The 16,914-nt window shown below is 39.8% G+C and overlaps 1 protein-coding gene across 7 annotated transcripts in view; it reads right to left on the minus strand.

The window, feature by feature from the left end:
- The window catches only part of ADAMTS17 (ADAM metallopeptidase with thrombospondin type 1 motif 17), a 178,505-nt gene that overhangs the window by 124,684 nt on the left and 36,907 nt on the right, over positions 1-16,914 (minus strand). For all 7 annotated transcript variants that reach the window (XM_021406968.1, XM_021406969.1, XM_021406967.1 and 4 more), the window contains 3 exons: positions 10,872-10,955; positions 10,152-10,309; positions 4,202-4,245 (listed from right to left, as the gene is read on the minus strand). In XM_021406968.1, the coding sequence (XP_021262643.1) occupies positions 4,202-4,245; positions 10,152-10,309; positions 10,872-10,955 (286 nt within the window). The remainder of the gene's footprint in view (positions 1-4,201; positions 4,246-10,151; positions 10,310-10,871; positions 10,956-16,914) is intronic.

Consider the following 16,914-nt stretch of genomic DNA (forward strand, 5'->3'; position numbering starts at 1 on the left):
CTAACCATAAAGCTGCTTATTTGGCACTAGCAGTGGAAATATTGAACGAAAGGGGCATTCTCAATCTGCTTATGTCACAGAAAGGTTGGATCCTTACAACGTGCAATGCTCCAAGCTGCAGCCTGATATTAATAGCTAGACATTAAATTCTCAATTTGGCTGGCTTAGAGGCAGCTCAATTGGAACAAAGATTTTTCTGCAGGAAACGGCAGACCTGGTTAGAGTCACATCACGAGAGATGAGCCTGAAGCAGCAGCAGACTGCAAACTTTTTGAGCGGCGTGTGTCAAGGCTATGTCGCACAAAGCAAACCTTCTGCACTCAGATTGCAGGGCCTACCAGAGGCACTAGCAACTGAGACTGCTGAAACACAACTGCGGCAAATGTGTTGCATGCAGGCGTACTGTATTCCTTCTCTCCCCCTCCTTTTTGAATTCATTCATTCTTAGGGCTTACTCACACAACCAAGTGGGGCAATAAGCGTTAAAAAACTATTTCTTAAACAAATGTGGTTCTGGTTCTTGACACAGTCAGTGGGGTATCACCCCACAAAGACATACCTACATATTTTCACAATTGTTGAGCTTGTTTCAGCCATTATGTAACCTTCCACACTACCTTGGCAGCTGGGCCAAGAAAATTTGAACCAAGTCCCCAGAGCAACCGGTTTCAGAGAGAGGCCCCTGCCAGAATACAAATACAAACCTCCTGCTGCTGTTTTCTCTCTGCGTCTGCATAGCAAGCAAAGATTCCAGACAGGTTTTTCTATATGGATCTTTCTGAGCACAAATGAACACCTCTTCTAAACCATTTAAATTTCATAATCCCACTTTCAAACAGCAGCTGAGCCTCAATACTTCCACCAAGAACTTTGCTTGCATATTTCTCACAACATAAAGAAAAACAATCAAGGCATTCTCACTAAAAAAAAATAAAAATACTTACAAATGCTTTTTATACACTAATTTTAGGGCACATAATCTAATGGAATCTGTATATGCTCTTAAACATGACGAAGCAACATGAGATTGCTGACTCAGATCTGCATTGTACATTTCAGATACACATCACAGGGCTTTATATATGAACTGCTTAAGCCAAACAATCTCTCGTAGCTTTGCAGAAAAAAACCCCATTTCATAGAGGTAGACAGAAGTATTCCAAACATAAGTAACTTGCCAAATGTCACACAGAGTTTCAATGCCAGAGCTGGAAATAAAAATCAGAATTCTAGAGTCCAGATTCTGTGCCTTATATAGAGCAGCAGCCTCAGTTTCCTAGTTTAGGAGACGGCCTGCTCACCACGAAGATGCTTTTTCCTTTAAAGGATGACAGTGTACCACATTGCAATGGCCAGCTTCATCCATAAGAGGGTAAAAAACCACACGCATCTGGTGAGAGAGTTCTTCACATACAAAAGGGAAGTGCAAGGTAAGAAATCAAAGCAAGCTTCTTCAGAACTCTGCTGTAATCTCAGCATCATCTTGAAGACCAAATGCAATGTCGCTCTTTGGAATAGCTTCTTGCTCTTGGGGGTACATTTGCTGATTTAGAAGCGATTGTCTATGGGTGCTGGAGTGAGGAATAAGAACCTAGCAACAACAGAGATGGCTGAAGTATCAGCATAATTCTTCAAAAGCTAGTACTGTTCACCAGTGGGCATCAGCCTACTTTGGTTGCTGCAGTAGTAATAAACTCAAGAAAATTTCACACCACTTGGTTACTCATTTAATCCATTTACACAGAACACAGAATGGTGGTGGCTATTAAGACCTATTTTTTGTGATGACAACTACTTTCTCCCTGTTCAGATCAAGGAAGAAAACTGGAAAACCTTTCACACAATTAAAATTTAGCATTACCAACACTAAATACCTTCTCAAAAGGTTGGTATGCCACAAAAGCATATTCCTTGATTTATTTTTCCTCTGCTGTGATACACGTAAACAACACAAAGCTGAATTCCCTTCTGGTCTAGCATCTGCAATATGAAAAAATTACATATCGGCTAACTTTCACCAGTAGAGAAAAACCATATAATTATAACCACTAATGTCTTTGACAGAGAGATGGAAATGAACTTATTACATGGCTTTAATGAAAGCAGAGACAATGATCTCTATGCAAATGACAAATATGATTGATTCAGGGCCTTAGACCACGGTCCTTAATTATCTGACACTATCTCAAGGCTTTAGCACCCATGTAAGAATGCACAAACATGAAATATGAATTCTTTTATGGATGTGAATCCCCCAAAATCCAGCATTCTCCAAATTCATATTGCACCACTGCATTACTCCTTAGCAAGCTGATGACCAGAAGAATTGTTATCTTCTTTCAGGCTCTAAGCATAAGTGCTATTTCTCAAGGCAGGGACAGATGAAATATCAACATACGGTTTAATTTGAGCGGACTTCATTCAGACTGCAGCCCTACCAGATTAGTTCCTAGTCTTAGAGTTTTGAAGAAACTTCTCAAAATAGGCCCTAATCTCTGTGTTGCATAAGTTAGTAGCTGATCTGAGACAGCTGCAGTAGCTCACCAACTTGCACAGGCTATAATGCTTGAAAATGGATGTCAGCAAAATTTTTACTTAATTTAACAGTATTAAAAAAATTAAGTAGGTATCATATGATGAAAGTCTTGATCTGGACACTGTCTCTGGGCTCAAACAACAGAAACAGCAGGGCATAGGAAATGCCTAAGTGAAGATGCTAGTGCCAGAAGTAAAGAAAAGTAGGACTGAAGAGAGCAAAGAGACCAACCTCACTGGAACATCCACCTTCTCAAAGTCTACAAAAAAACTATGCTGAAAATAGCATCTAATGAGTTTAATCTTTATCACTCTTATCTCACACTTTTTCCACTGGAGCCGTAGTCTTCAGCACAAGAAAGTATTTGGGTATTTTAAGAACAGAAGAAAAGTCATAAAAATATTTCCTTAGTCATGCTGTCTACATCATTCCCCAAATAGAGATCTTCAGCATCACTGTCTTTAAAAATGGAAAAAGCCCTGACCTTGGTCAGCACATGATTTCCATCAGCTTTTCTTTTTCATTTCTATATTGTATCTTACCACAGGCATCTCCAGATGCAGGCACACAAAATCTTCCTCAGTAGTAGTAGGAGTGTGTTTTCAATTGGACAAAGAACAACTGCACTATGAGGGATCCCCACTGGAAAATGTAAACATATAAGCCAAGCCTTGCTCATGTTTAAAAAGAAAATGTATGCATTTTTTCAGCTCTTTATTTCCTTCCACCTGATCAGACTCCATAACACAAAGAGGGAAGGATCCGCATTCTGAAATGAGATTTCTATAGGCTGCCCCAGAACTCCTGCTAAGGATACCCCATGTTCCTCACCACTCACTGCTGTTAGTATAACAACCCCGAGTCTCCAAGTGTCTCTGTAAACCCTGAAGCTTAAGACCAGCTGAAAGTCAGCATCCACTCCAAGTTCACACAGTACGTAGGGGTACGGGCAGTTCGACTCAGGCAAGTCAGAAAAAAAAGTCATATAATCATCACAGAGAGGATGTTGAGTTATGCCTCCACACACTGCTGCTACTGTCAAGATTTAAAAAAAAAAAAAACAAAACAGAAACAACACACCAGATGAACAGATACAGTGAAGATTACTGCTACCTAAGTAGAATAAATAAATAGATGGATTGTGTAGGATGTAAGGACTCTGTGAATCCAAGGCTAGGGTAAGATTAAAGGCAGTTAGGAAGTAGGAGGCGGAAAAGAAGATTTGACTTGGCTTTCCTACAATGAGGTATTCTTCCCTATGTCTGTGTGCCAGTTTGATCTGTGAGTGTTACACAGGTTCTTACAGCTGCAAATACATTCATTAGTTAGCAAATTCTTGTTTGATAGATGAGATGAGGGAGCACTAGAAGAACATTATACAGACACACTAACAATTTCTTAATCTCCAATTATCTAATTGCTCCAAAAACGTAAAGTTACTTAAGATTACTTCCTAAGCTCAGAGACCTCCAGTGCTTAGAAGGGTTAGTATTTAAAGGATTATTTATAGTTCATATCCCATAGTAATCTGTGTTGACATCACAGAGGTATTCAGAACAGCAAAAGCAGCATTACATTAAAATCAAAGAATGAAAGATTGCCCCAAAAGCTCCTCTCAGCATAGAGCTGGCTATCAAAATACTCTCCCCTACTTCTTTGACTTACCCACAGTGTCACAAGGCTCGTCTTTGTGTACGCAGAAATCTGTCCTAGAAAGCAAAACAGAACAGAAGTCAAACGTATCCTGTGCCTCCAGACTCCACACTAGGAAAAAGCAGTGATGCATGACTCACATATCACGGGTGTAGAGGGATTTTTTTTTTATCTAACTACTGTACAGTCTACACAGTGACAACACAGACAGCAACACTGATTCCTGCTGCATGATTACAAGCATTTATGTGAGTCAGCACCATGTCTCACTGTCCAATTTAATACTTAAGATTTTGCATGCAAAAAGTACTGCAATATCATATACGAGACTGTCTCACTCTAGTACATCAGACTTCAGCAGCTGGATTAATAATGAATCTCTTATTTTGAGAAGATAACTGTATTATCAAAAGTGGGAGGAAAGGATATGCAGGGTCACTGCCTGGAGACACAGAGCTGATAATCTATACCCAGAAATTCTCAGTTCTTCTTCCACTGAAGTAGAGAGGGACAAAAGAGAAGCAGGACTAAAGAGAGAATGACAGATGCTGGCACAAAGAAAAAAAAAATCTCAGGATTTGCCAGGTAACAGCCAGGTGAACTGGCTTCAGCTAAACATATTACTGCCAAGTTTGCCATGTTATGATTGGAATCCAACACAGAGGTTTAAAAGACTTCATCTGGTCTCTGTTATCCCTCCACACCTCATCCAGTGTCCCTGAATCTCACTAAAGCAGGAAAAGATACTACATATGCCACTGGCATACACATATCCTGCCAGAGATCCATGGATCTATGTTAAACAGAAGCAGGAAAAAAACCCTTGAAGCTCACTGTCTAAGTAATACCATTTCAAGTGAGAAGATTTTGTAAATGAGATTCCTCATGAGAGTGTAACAAGTGTGGGAAGAGAAGTATTTTATAACTAAATTAATAGTTTGAATATATTTCAATAAGCAATTAGGCCTAAACATTTAGGAACTATCATCAGACCTGCTTTGCAGCACCATCTGCTATGAAGAGGAACAGAAAAGCATCATATGCATTTCTGAAGTTCTTTAGCCCAAGGGAAGCCAAAAAACCATAATCTCTGTCGTGGCTTTCCTCACCCTAAAGTGAGGCTAGAGACAGAATCACATTAGCACAGTTGGAACATGTCATCTAAAATGCCCAAGTCCCCGAAAGGATTTTGACTTTGAGAGTGTGGCAGAAAGAAGAATGGAGAAAGATTAAAAGTATTTCTTTCACAAATAAAAAGAACATTAAATTAGGCTTTATAGGAAAAGGTATTTAAGGCTCAGGATTGCGGTTAACGAACGCAAACCCTTCACACCAAACTCTTTAGAAATGACTAATCTTGGAAGAATGGAAACAATAACTATTACTACCCCTTGCCAAGAAGATATTGAAATCTCAAAATGCTTCAATTCCGAAAAAAAAAAAATGTAACAACTACCAAAGCGTTAAAAAATCTGAAAGGAACAAAACAAAATTGGAAGCTACGACCACACACCAGCCCCAGCTTTCATTTTTCACTGCAGCCTTATTGTGTCTCGACACCTTGGCATTCCAGCCTTTCTAAAGAAGACTAATGACAGTCTCCTGACAGAGCTGGCAAAAGCACACCCGTTTGAGTTCCCAGGGCCAACTTGACGGAGGTTTATTTAAGGTCTTATTATGTTATATAAACTGGTAAATCAAACAGATGCTTTTCTTGTGACAACAGATAGCTGAACTATTAGTAAATGGCAAAAGGCCATTGCTAGAAAAGCTTCTCTCCTCAGGGGCTGGCTGGCTCTGCAAACAAAGCACAGCAAATTTTGCTCCTTGAAATCCATGATCTACACTGAAAGGTGCCTGGCACTTTCGGGCAGCTTCACGGAGAAATTACCACCATGCCATAAAACAAGGGGTTTATAAATAATCCAGCACAACCTACACACTCTCCTACAGAGGTGGAACAATCCTTGCTTGTAAAGAGTGCTGTGATGCTGTCTGGTTAGAGTAGGACTTGAAATAGGTCAGCAAGAAGAACTGAACACAGCTACCCAGTTCACTGCGTGTGGGCTTACAAGTATGAAATTTCCCAGCCCGTCCTATAAAGTGTCATAAATAGAAGTCCAAGAGACACCATACTTCTTTCTATTAAAAGACCTTGCAATAACACACTAGGCTTTAGATCACCTGGACTTACTATGCAAGTTTTACCCTAAAACTCTGGCCAAACAGAAAAGCACATTCAAATGAGCTCAGTGGGTCTCAATCTTTTTCCAAAGACAAGATGCTGCCTAAATAAAACCTACACATTGAAATTCCTGAAGTTCTTTCCTGGAAAATCATAAGGGGGACTGAAAACCATACAGGCATTAAGAAACATCTGTCTCACCTGTGGATACATCACAGGATGTTAGCAGGATGGTTTAGAGAGTTATACTGAAATAAAACTCACTCCAGGAGCTTCAGTTCAAATCCAAGGCCAGATCTGACCTTATCACACTAAGTCTTGGATAATGGATTGAAATCTCACGCTATAGCAGTTTAGTAAATTTCCTCTCCACTTTTAGCCACTGGCTGAATCAAGAAGCACATGTGTTCTGACTTTTTAGGGATCTTTGAAATTCTTAGTCATTATCACTTTTATCATGGAGTATGTTTTCATTAGCAAGATTAAACAATTCTTTTGAAAAAAATGACAATAAGTGGGTTGTTTTATTCAATAAAAAGAGCCAAAAAAGCAGCTCAGAACTCCTCCTAAAGTCACCCTTCCATCTGGCTCACATGAACTGGAAAAAAATACCTAACTGTGCTAAGCTAAATTCTGCAATTCAAGTCCTTCCTGTATGAAAAGAGGACAGTAGTTGAACTGTACTGTGCAGCATGAATAAGAAGGATTCTGTTTAGTAGTCAGTTATCAGCATCCTTCAAATAATATCTTTTGATCAGTTTAACCCTACTGGCTCACAAACTTAAAGGACAGAGGAAATGGGTACAGGCAAAAAACCTGCCAAAAAAGATGATTTACCCTAAATTTATATTTAGCAGCACTATGTGCCCAGCTTCCTAAATGCATACGGAACTGCTTCACTTGCCCACTTAATGAGAAACTGAAGAGCTGAAGAAATGCAGAGGCAACAAGCAGGCTGCAAATGGAATAACTCCATCAGGGAAAAAAAAGTCTTTGCTTAGTGAAAGTTCTGAATTATGTTCTTATCAGTGCTGATTGATTCTCTGCTCCCTTATCACCTGTATTCTAATGACTGACCCAAACGGCCAGGAAGTCAGGAGAGCGATAGAATATCCTCAGAAGATTTTCTGAGGAATGTAAAGAACAGAAGATCAACATAGAGAATGTGTTTTAAATGAAACATGCTTCTAGGATCACTAAGATACAGATTCTGCAGAAAGAAACTATTCTGGTCAGCTGCCCATTAAAATATGAAGTGTATTACCTGAAAATGCCAGAGATTTGAATTTCTGTAAGTTCAAAATGAGAATCTGAACGATAAAAGCGTGATGATTCTAGAGACCACTGCGCTACACTCAAACCTTCTGAGATTTTTTACCACTGTCTTAATTACTTACCGAACTGGGCAGTGATTCATCTTATTTTGCGGACACAGTATTCCTCTGACCTGCAATTTAATTAGGTGGATACTACCAAAATCCCACAGAAGGGTTAGGAGGTCATCTACTTTTACATACAAATGAGTATATGGGGAAAACCAGTTTCAGGTGAAGTTTCAAAAGCCAAGCGTGCCTTGGTGTTTCAAATGGACACAGTGAGACTGAAGAAAGTCCTCTGGTTCCAGAGGCTGACCCCAAACAATCTGTTCCTACTCCTGAAGAAGCTGCAGCTGCTGAAAATTCAGCTTCTGCTTTTTCTAGTTCTATTGCTTGTGCTGGACATATTTTTGCTCCCATATCCTTTACTGCTGGTCCAGTTGTACGGTCTGGAGAGGGTCAAGGGACAGATGGACACACATTTTCAAAGCCAAGAGCAGAAAACCTTATTTCCCTGACAAAAGAATCAGCCTGCTTGGCCAGAAATCTTCAAAGAACACAGCATCCTCTTTGCAGCAGGACAGGTTAGGATAACAAGACGCAGCAAGAAGGAAGGATACAAGTAAATGCTGGTGACCTATCAAACAGGAAAATGATGCTCTTACACAGAACAGTGTGCTCCTTGGCCTGAACTTTCTCACAAAATCTGAATCTAGTTTCTAACTCAGCTGAACCTGTACTTCTTCAGCTATTCCAATCACAAATGCTGCGTATTTACTGAACCCAGTGAACGTCTCTATAATTCTTCAAATGCCTGAGTTCAACTCATTAAACATGACATTATGCATTCAATTTTGTAAGCTGCAGACAGAATGCACAGATGAAATGCTCTGCTCATTCCCTCCACCCAGTGCTTAAAGCACATCAGAAGAGATTCTGTATGCCTCATTTGTCATGCAGGACAACTGGATGCCCAGATGAGTTTAACAAAAATGTTAGTTATTTATTTAGGCCCTGATCCAATAAAGCACATGCTTAACTATAACCAGGATGTTCAGCCCATTGACTTCAAAGGAACTATTCACCCTGCCTAAAATGTTAAGTAGCTGCTTAGGTGCTTGGGTTGGACTACAGTGAGTACAGTAGAGAGAAAAGGATTTGAGGAGACTGCAGATGTCTGTGAAGGTGCACTTTTCAGAACTTGGCTGGCCTTGTGCCCTGCTCGCCAGCTCATTTACTGAATGCTCACCAAAATCCCATGGATAGTTTGCAACGTGACTGTTAACACAAGAGACAATTGCAGTCAGAACAGCGGCTTATGCAAAAGCATGCATTTCTAGTTACACTGTTGGCAGGGAAAAAAGGTAACAGAGGTGAGTAATATCTAACTGCAGTACAAACATTTCCTGCCTCAAACTAGGGAAGAGGGAGGTAGGAAGTAGTAGTCTTTCAAGCACATAGAGCAGCCATCTTACGCTATATTTTTGTGCTTGCTTTAATTATTCAGTGATCATTTCTGTAATAATGCATTCTTAATACAAAGTTTCAAGTATGCAATCAATCCACAAGACCAGATATTTGCTGCTCATAATTTACAATGACTGTAAGGAATGTGGGACTTTAATTTTATTCTGAGGTTGAGTTCAGGTAGGGAAATTACAGGAAAAAAAGACAAGTTAATATGGAAGATATCCTTTTTGTTATTGTGTTATTTTATCTGGGCTATAATCTAATGTGTTTGATTCATCAGTAAGCAGTGCTGCAGGTGCAAGGAAATTTTCTGTAACATTCATACACAGACTGTTTCACATCTGAAATAAGTGGTGCAGGTTTTAAACATACAGACAAATTAAGAATGACTGACTTGAGGTTTGACAGAGGAGGGATGTTAAAGTGGTTATCTCCTAAGGCAAAGAGAAAATTAATTTAGCTTCTGATATTCATTTCTCTCTTTCTTTAGGAGATAGCTCCCTCACCATCTCCCTCCTACCAACACACTCTATGCTCCAGAGGTACCAACTACGTCTCCTCGCAGATAGATATTAGATATGCATATCTAATTAAACTCAAGGTGCTTGTTCTTACCCATGTTCTCAACTTGGCAGCTTCTTTCTTCTAGGATGAAAACCTTGTGTCCTCCAAAACCTCACACATCTCTTCCACTTACATCACCTGGACTGAGAAAAAGGTGTCACCTGTTCTACAGACATGTCTTAACTGTTTCCTGACTATGACACACTATCATGATGACTGCAATAATGCTTTTGCACAGCAGTGTTAAGTACACACAAACAAAACACTTCACCTGAGGCATCTGAGCCCTCCAAACAGCACGTAGGTAGCAAACACATCATCATCATCAATGGATCTTTTTCTTGGATTACTGCTGGACCAGATGATCCCAGCACTAACTATGGGCCAGTATTGCTTAAGGAAACTGATAAACCTGACCTCATTATACCTGGTTACAAAAACTGCAGCATCCACAGGAGGGGTGTCATCCCTCGCACCAGGAACCTGGTTGTTACCAAGGTATTTTGCTCCACCATATTCTTCATTTTGCCAGTGACAAAAGCTCTCCAGAGACCTCTCTCCATGATGCCCAATAGACAACTTGGCCTTTTGTATAGAAAGGGATACAAAAGAACAAATATTCACCACAGTGTTTACAAAAAATGTTATACCTCCAATAAAAAAAAAACAACTGAGGATCAAATATACAGACATTAGGAAATGAAAAGTATGAAACCAGCTTCATCTGAGTGGGTGAAGTAGGAGCTCTGTAATCCACATTGACCTTTACCATTTGATACACAGAAGAAATTCCATCAGCTGGCAGCAGTCACAAGCTTCAAAAGTCTCCTAAATCTGCAATTTGTATTTCTGATACCAGAGCCATATAATTTTTCTAACAGTTATCTCCTGAGACCGGTTCGCAACTCTAAGCAAAGATTTACCAGAAAGGCTACATAAAAGGACTGCAGTTCTGCTCACTTCTGTGGCCCCTTGTACTTCCCATCTGTAACACTATCTGGTGTAGCATGGCACACACTGGTTTCATTTTGTGATCCTATAGCCAAACATCCCATACTTCTCACCCACACAGGACAGAGATCCTGCTCTGCCTGTAAGACTATAGTAGTACAGTTATAGCAAAGGGTAAAAATGAATTAGAACTCACAGGTCGACTGCGAAGTAGGACTAGCTTTGTCACTCGAATGCTGACTTTAATTCCAAGGCTTTGATGTTGAAACATGTTGTACACCTGTTAAAGTGCAAAGAAAACATCTACAGTACATCAGTAACAATGTCAAGATGTAGTAGCAGTCAGAGGAACTAAGTGTGACTCAAATTAGATATTTCTCCTTCACAAAACTGACCCAAACTGAAAACAAATGGACTGTGCTGCTACAATAAAAAATGAAGAATTTTAAGAGCTCCTGTCTTACGACTCTAAAAAGTACAGTACATTTGTTCCTACTATACAGCGTTTGGCTTCATCAACTGACAATTTGTAACAGACTAATCTGAGTGAGACTCAGCATTCAGGGACAGAAATATTAGAAAACAAACAAAATCAAAGAGAAAGAACCCATAATCTAGTTGAAAGAAGGAAGATACTTTTAATTGGACTAAATGAGAGAGAACAGGATTGCTAAGTAATCAAGGGAAGAAGAGAAATATTTCAAAGGAACTCTAAACATAAACCAAAGTCTCGGGAACATAGATATACATTACAAAGCATCCAACTAACATGGATCTTCAGCATTTAAATATCAGAGATATCTGAATACAAGATGAAATTATGGTGTGTTTTAGACTTCAGGAAATAGAATGGAAAAGCAATTTCCCTCTGTTATTTTCATATCTTATATAAGAGAATAGTAATAAGGCAGCACATAATGACACAAGCCTCAGGAAATACAAAAATAGCACCGGAAACTACCTTACTACTTTCTCCAGATTTCGCATTCCAGCTCAGATACTCCAAGCCACTTTTATTGATTAGAACATAAGATATTAATTGATGCCAGAATTTGATTTCACCATTTCTTTGTGAGCAAATGCACTGATTAGACTGTATCAAAAAAAAAAAAAAATGAATGAGAGGTTCATTTTAAAAAGGTTTAAAATATCCCATGATAACTTTTGGATGAACACTGCATTTCCTTCTCAAACGATTGATCAAATGAAGACCACAGAAGAGAGACTGAGCAGAGACTGCAGGACTTGGTCCCAGGTAAGTTGTATTTCCTACCCATGTCTCATTTGCCTAGAAATGCCACAAAGACTCAGCTAACTTCCTACGAGACACTCAAGACATGAATATATCTTGGATATTATGTTTTCAACACTCGGTATTTTTCCTATTTGTGCAAATACTCAGAAATGTGCTCAGCGTAAGGGAGTTCTTAAGCACTTTAGTGTTTGGAGTGCGATTTAATCATACTCTTAAATGTTTCCTATAATTTCAAGACAGACGCTACTCAGTATTTGACCCATTGACCTTCAGCATGAGCACAATGAGTGTTTATCTGCCCTGAGGTTGGTATACAATGCACACAAGTGCTGGTACTATTTACTTACCTCAGGGGGTATCTTGGTAGAGTAACTAAGGCCTCTCACTACTGACTTGAGGAGAGGGTTGGGTGATGGGCATATACTTGATGCTTGCAGACAAGAGCTCTGACAGTTGACCTATCTGCAAACAGAGCTGGACGTTCAGCTGAGTGGGTCGATGTGGCACAGCACTGATCAAGTCAGTCTCACACACCACTGGAGAGGCTAATGAATATTTGCCATGATCCTGTGATGGATGCTTTTGATTTGTCTAGCTCACTGCTTGCTCGAAACTTTAAAGTTTCTAGTCATAAAATAGCAGTACAGCAGGTAAGTTCTTATCGTTAAACCTAATGGATGAAGGACTTTCCATCAAAACAGACAAGCTGCCTGCCTCTAGACCCTGCAAAGATAGATCCAAACCCTGCTGAATTCAAAAGGTAGTTTTCACTGACAACCTGCATAGTGTAAGCCAGTTGCTGGAAAATTTATCTTGTCATTTTGGAAGTTGTCAGTCCCTCATCCTTTTCTTTTCCCTTGTGCTGTCTCCATCCAAAGGTTAATTTAATTCTATTTGTATTCACATTTAACAGTGATTTGAGAAGCATTGGACACTACTGGCAGCAGCAGAAGTTGGATACTAAACCAAAAAGTCACTGGATATGCAAAAGAGCCTTTTGTTTGCATGTTTATTCAAGTTGATTTTCTTATATGGATCTCAATGAAGACCCATATACATGGGGCTTCATATACATTTGTTGTACAGTAGGAACAATAACCTTTCCCTCTATTAAGAGATTCTGGTACAAGCGGCTGTTCTACCTCAGTACAACCAAAGCATTTAAACATAATGCCACTTAGGGAAGAGACAGAGCTTCTCTTATCAGAGATCTGGCAGCTAATTCCTTTCTTCCCCTACTCCAAATGCCTCAGAGGCTGAACGAGACTTTACAGTCCATGGGCTTTGACTGGATTAAAATGGAGAGACAGAAGTTTGCTTCAGTGCAGTAAGACCGGTTCCCAAATACTTGTAATCAGTACTTTAATGCGTGTACAGATAAATATACTACAAATTGCCTAATACCACGGTGCTGGTCTTAATAACTTTGATAATGACAGATGGCTCATTATCACTGCAGAATAAGTCTGGGTGTATTGGCAAGAAGGGTTTATTCCCCAACACATTAGCCTATGAAGTGAAAACCCAAACTGTTTCAAAGCATTGTGTTTAAGTCTAGAAGGAACCTCAGTGAGAAAGTGACCAGTCCTTAAATGACTTGACAAAGAAGTATGAGACTGAGTTCAGTACAGGTGAGTTATCCATGTTTTGGCAACACTTTGACAACATTAAATCAGACTGTTCAAGGTAGGTTGTGAGCATTATCATGGAGCCCAAGTGTCCATTTAAAATAAGAAGAATTCAAATCCATAGGTCTTTCCTGCTTGAAATCAGACCCCATTATAGCAATGACCACTTTCTGTCCTTCTCCCCTAGCCTACAAGAAAATCATTCAACATATTAAAGTCTGTTCAGACAACGCAACCAAGTGGCTATCATCAGCACGTTAGCTAACGGTACTATGTGTGATGGCTGAGATAATCGGTACCAGGGGAGGAGGAATGGGATTTCCCAGTGCAGATGTTCTCAAGATTTATTGCTGCGTGGACAGCATGAATTTATAGAGAGACTGACTCACAGACACCTCCCTTCCTACTCGCAATACCAGGGGCCACCCTTCCTCAAGCCTGCAAATGCATCATCACACCCTTGTGGCCATGGGAAGAGTATTTGGGGTGTTTTAGAACCTTTTAATTAAATGAGGCGGCTGGGAACAGAAGTCAGCTGCATAAAACCCACTAATAGTTAACTACACTCTGCCATAGAACAAAATCCAAAAATGGCTGATCTAGGTTACCACCACAGCACCAGAGAGCAGTTTGGCTGGAAGAGAAAGGGAAGTTCTTGCTCACTGGACTGAAGAGATGTGATGAAAAATTGTCAATGCAGCTGAAATGCAGTCACGAGTGCTGGTTACCCTGCTGAATATAAACCGTTAGCTTAACTTCCATTCTATGAGGACTCATCAAGAGCACAGAGAAAGTACTTTGTAAACAGGTATGGTAGAGTTTTAGAAAATAGACAGAACAATGGAAGAGGAGTTCCAGCAGAAAAAAAGAGTAAAGCTCATCTGACATCTCCCTTCATACATATTTCCCTGAGATAGCCCTACTGCACAGAATGCCATAGAGAAAACAGAAAAGAATGAAGCCCAAATCACCTTTCTCCTCCTCCTCCATTTGCATTCCTCCTGCCCTGCTTTCTCCTCATAGTTTTGACAGCGACAGGACAGAATAAATGCAGTTTCGGCATCAGCAGTTCAGACCTGCCCCAGCACGCACAAAGTGCAACCCAGACACGAGGAACTGGGCTAAGAGAGGAACTAAACTACATCAGTTTAATTTTTTTTTTTAAATTCTCAAGAGCTTCCTCTGCAGGTGGATGGTAGGAGGGAGACGCATGTGTTTCAGATGTTCAGCACAGCAACCCTGAGGGTGAATTGCCTTTTTTTTTTCCCCCCCTCCTCATCCCTCTTCCTTTTCCTCAACATCCCCCCCTCCCTCCCCCCAAGCCTTGCATTCAAGCTTCAGCATTCCCATCATGTCGGCTGCTGGAAGATATTTGGACAGCAGGAGCATGAGTCAGGTTACTGAGGTTGTCTTTCACTTGTTTTCAAAAGTGCTATAGCATTTCTAACACCCACCTGAAGCCAAGTTTTCAAATTTCCCTATTAAACATTATTAAAAAAAGAGCACATTCATGTTCTTTCTAAGATATAGTTGACTTAACTTTTTTCTTGGGACTGCTGGAAGGAAGAAAAATCTGCAGAAAGTGATCAAATATTTATATCTTATTCCCTTACATCCCCATTCCAACCATGAATATTCTAGATCAAGGCAAGGGAGTTGATTATTAGCAGCAGCTCCTTTATGTGCCAGCCCCCAAGAGCATGGAGATTTAAATCTATCAATAAATGCATGATAAAAAGGATTTTATCTGCTTCTTCAACATAGAAAAATCTCTCACAGGGAAAATCCAAGATGAAAAATGAGCTGTGGAGTGTTAAAGAAGGCTTCAGAGAGTAAAGCAGTATTATTCCTCAAGAATAACATAAAAATTTTCCCTCTTAATTGCATCCAAAAGATCACTAACTTCAAGTTACTGCTTGCTTCTGCAGAGGGCTTTCACACTAATCACACAGCTTAGGAACAGCTGCAGGAAAACTAACACATACTACAGTAACTTATCCCTGCATCTGAGTGTGCTCTGCTCTCTCAGAAAAAGGCACGTTCAGTTATTCCAAAGCTCCAAAAATGCACTTTTTTCTAAGAATCCCAAACCCAAATAAAGCAACTATTAAATTACTATGCCAAAGGCTCAATTTGTGAAGATCAGCCACAGTAGAGGTCAGTACACCTGTCAAAGAGGACAGAGAATCTCCTTTTAGTCTTACTGGCCATTTCTCTCAGATGAAAAGAAAACAAAAACATAAAGCTGCAAGAAAACAGCATATGTTTAATCCTTCAGAACCTGCTCCTGAACTTAGCCCAAAAATACAGGTTCTGTGAGCAGATTCACAGAAACAGGAGAGATATAATGCACTGAGATCTCCTAATTGCAAGCAGAGAAGCCTGAAGTTCAGTTCACATGAAGCGTATCTTGCAGGAGCAACATAGAACTCCATAAGAAAGAATATCCATCCAAGTAGCCTCCACATGGATGAAATGTAGTAAGAAATTACAGACTAACAGAATGGGAGAGGAAAATTAGTTTTTTTTTTTCTTTTTAATTCATAAACACACTTTGTTTCAGGCTTTAGAAGCACTTCTCAATGCTGGTGGTTACTGAAAAAGGACGTGAATGAAGGCAGGAAATGGAAGATGCGCTAATGCCAAAGGATGCAAAGAGAATACTAAAATGCTAGCACCACATCAAAAGATAAATACCAAGGGAGTATAACTTAGAAGAAATATCAAGGCATACACTTAAGCAGTTGGTTTTCCATTCATTGTGCTGACATCTCTCCATGTTCATGCCTGTGCATCCTGCGTACCCGCAAACTCATTGCCTTGTAAAGGATACAGATGTATAAGGTGGCATTTGACAACTTCTTAAATGGCTTTTTTTTTTTTTAAATAATCAAATCTGTCATGAATCTCCAATGGAGAGAATTGTTCTGAATCAGACACAATGCCAGTAACAAGGAAAGATTTCATTTTAGAGGTGACAGTTAAAAAAAAAAAAAGTAAAGCCCTGGAGCCATGCTTGTTCCCACTCATACACGACAGAGGACCTCAGAGGGAAATTCTTTTGTGATCTGGGAAAAGCTGTCATACAGCTTCAAATATTAGTTTATTAAATGGAAGGGCTTGCATCTCTACAATGACATTCAGAAGTGACAAGTAACCTTAATGTCAATCTATGCTCTGTTCAGGGGGGATGGCCAGAACCACACAGTATCATTAAAAAACACATCATTGTTTCTTCTACGAAGCTCTACCTGGTATTTCTGGGTTGCAGAAGGGTTTGGCTTCTTTTTCCTTATGAGTTTCTTCCCACCATCTCCCTACCCCCCAGATTTTCATTTACCAAAGGAGCAATAAAA

The sequence above is a fragment of the Numida meleagris genome, chromosome 9, assembly GCF_002078875.1.
Source record: "Numida meleagris isolate 19003 breed g44 Domestic line chromosome 9, NumMel1.0, whole genome shotgun sequence".
Classification (NCBI taxonomy): domain Eukaryota; kingdom Metazoa; phylum Chordata; class Aves; order Galliformes; family Numididae; genus Numida; species Numida meleagris.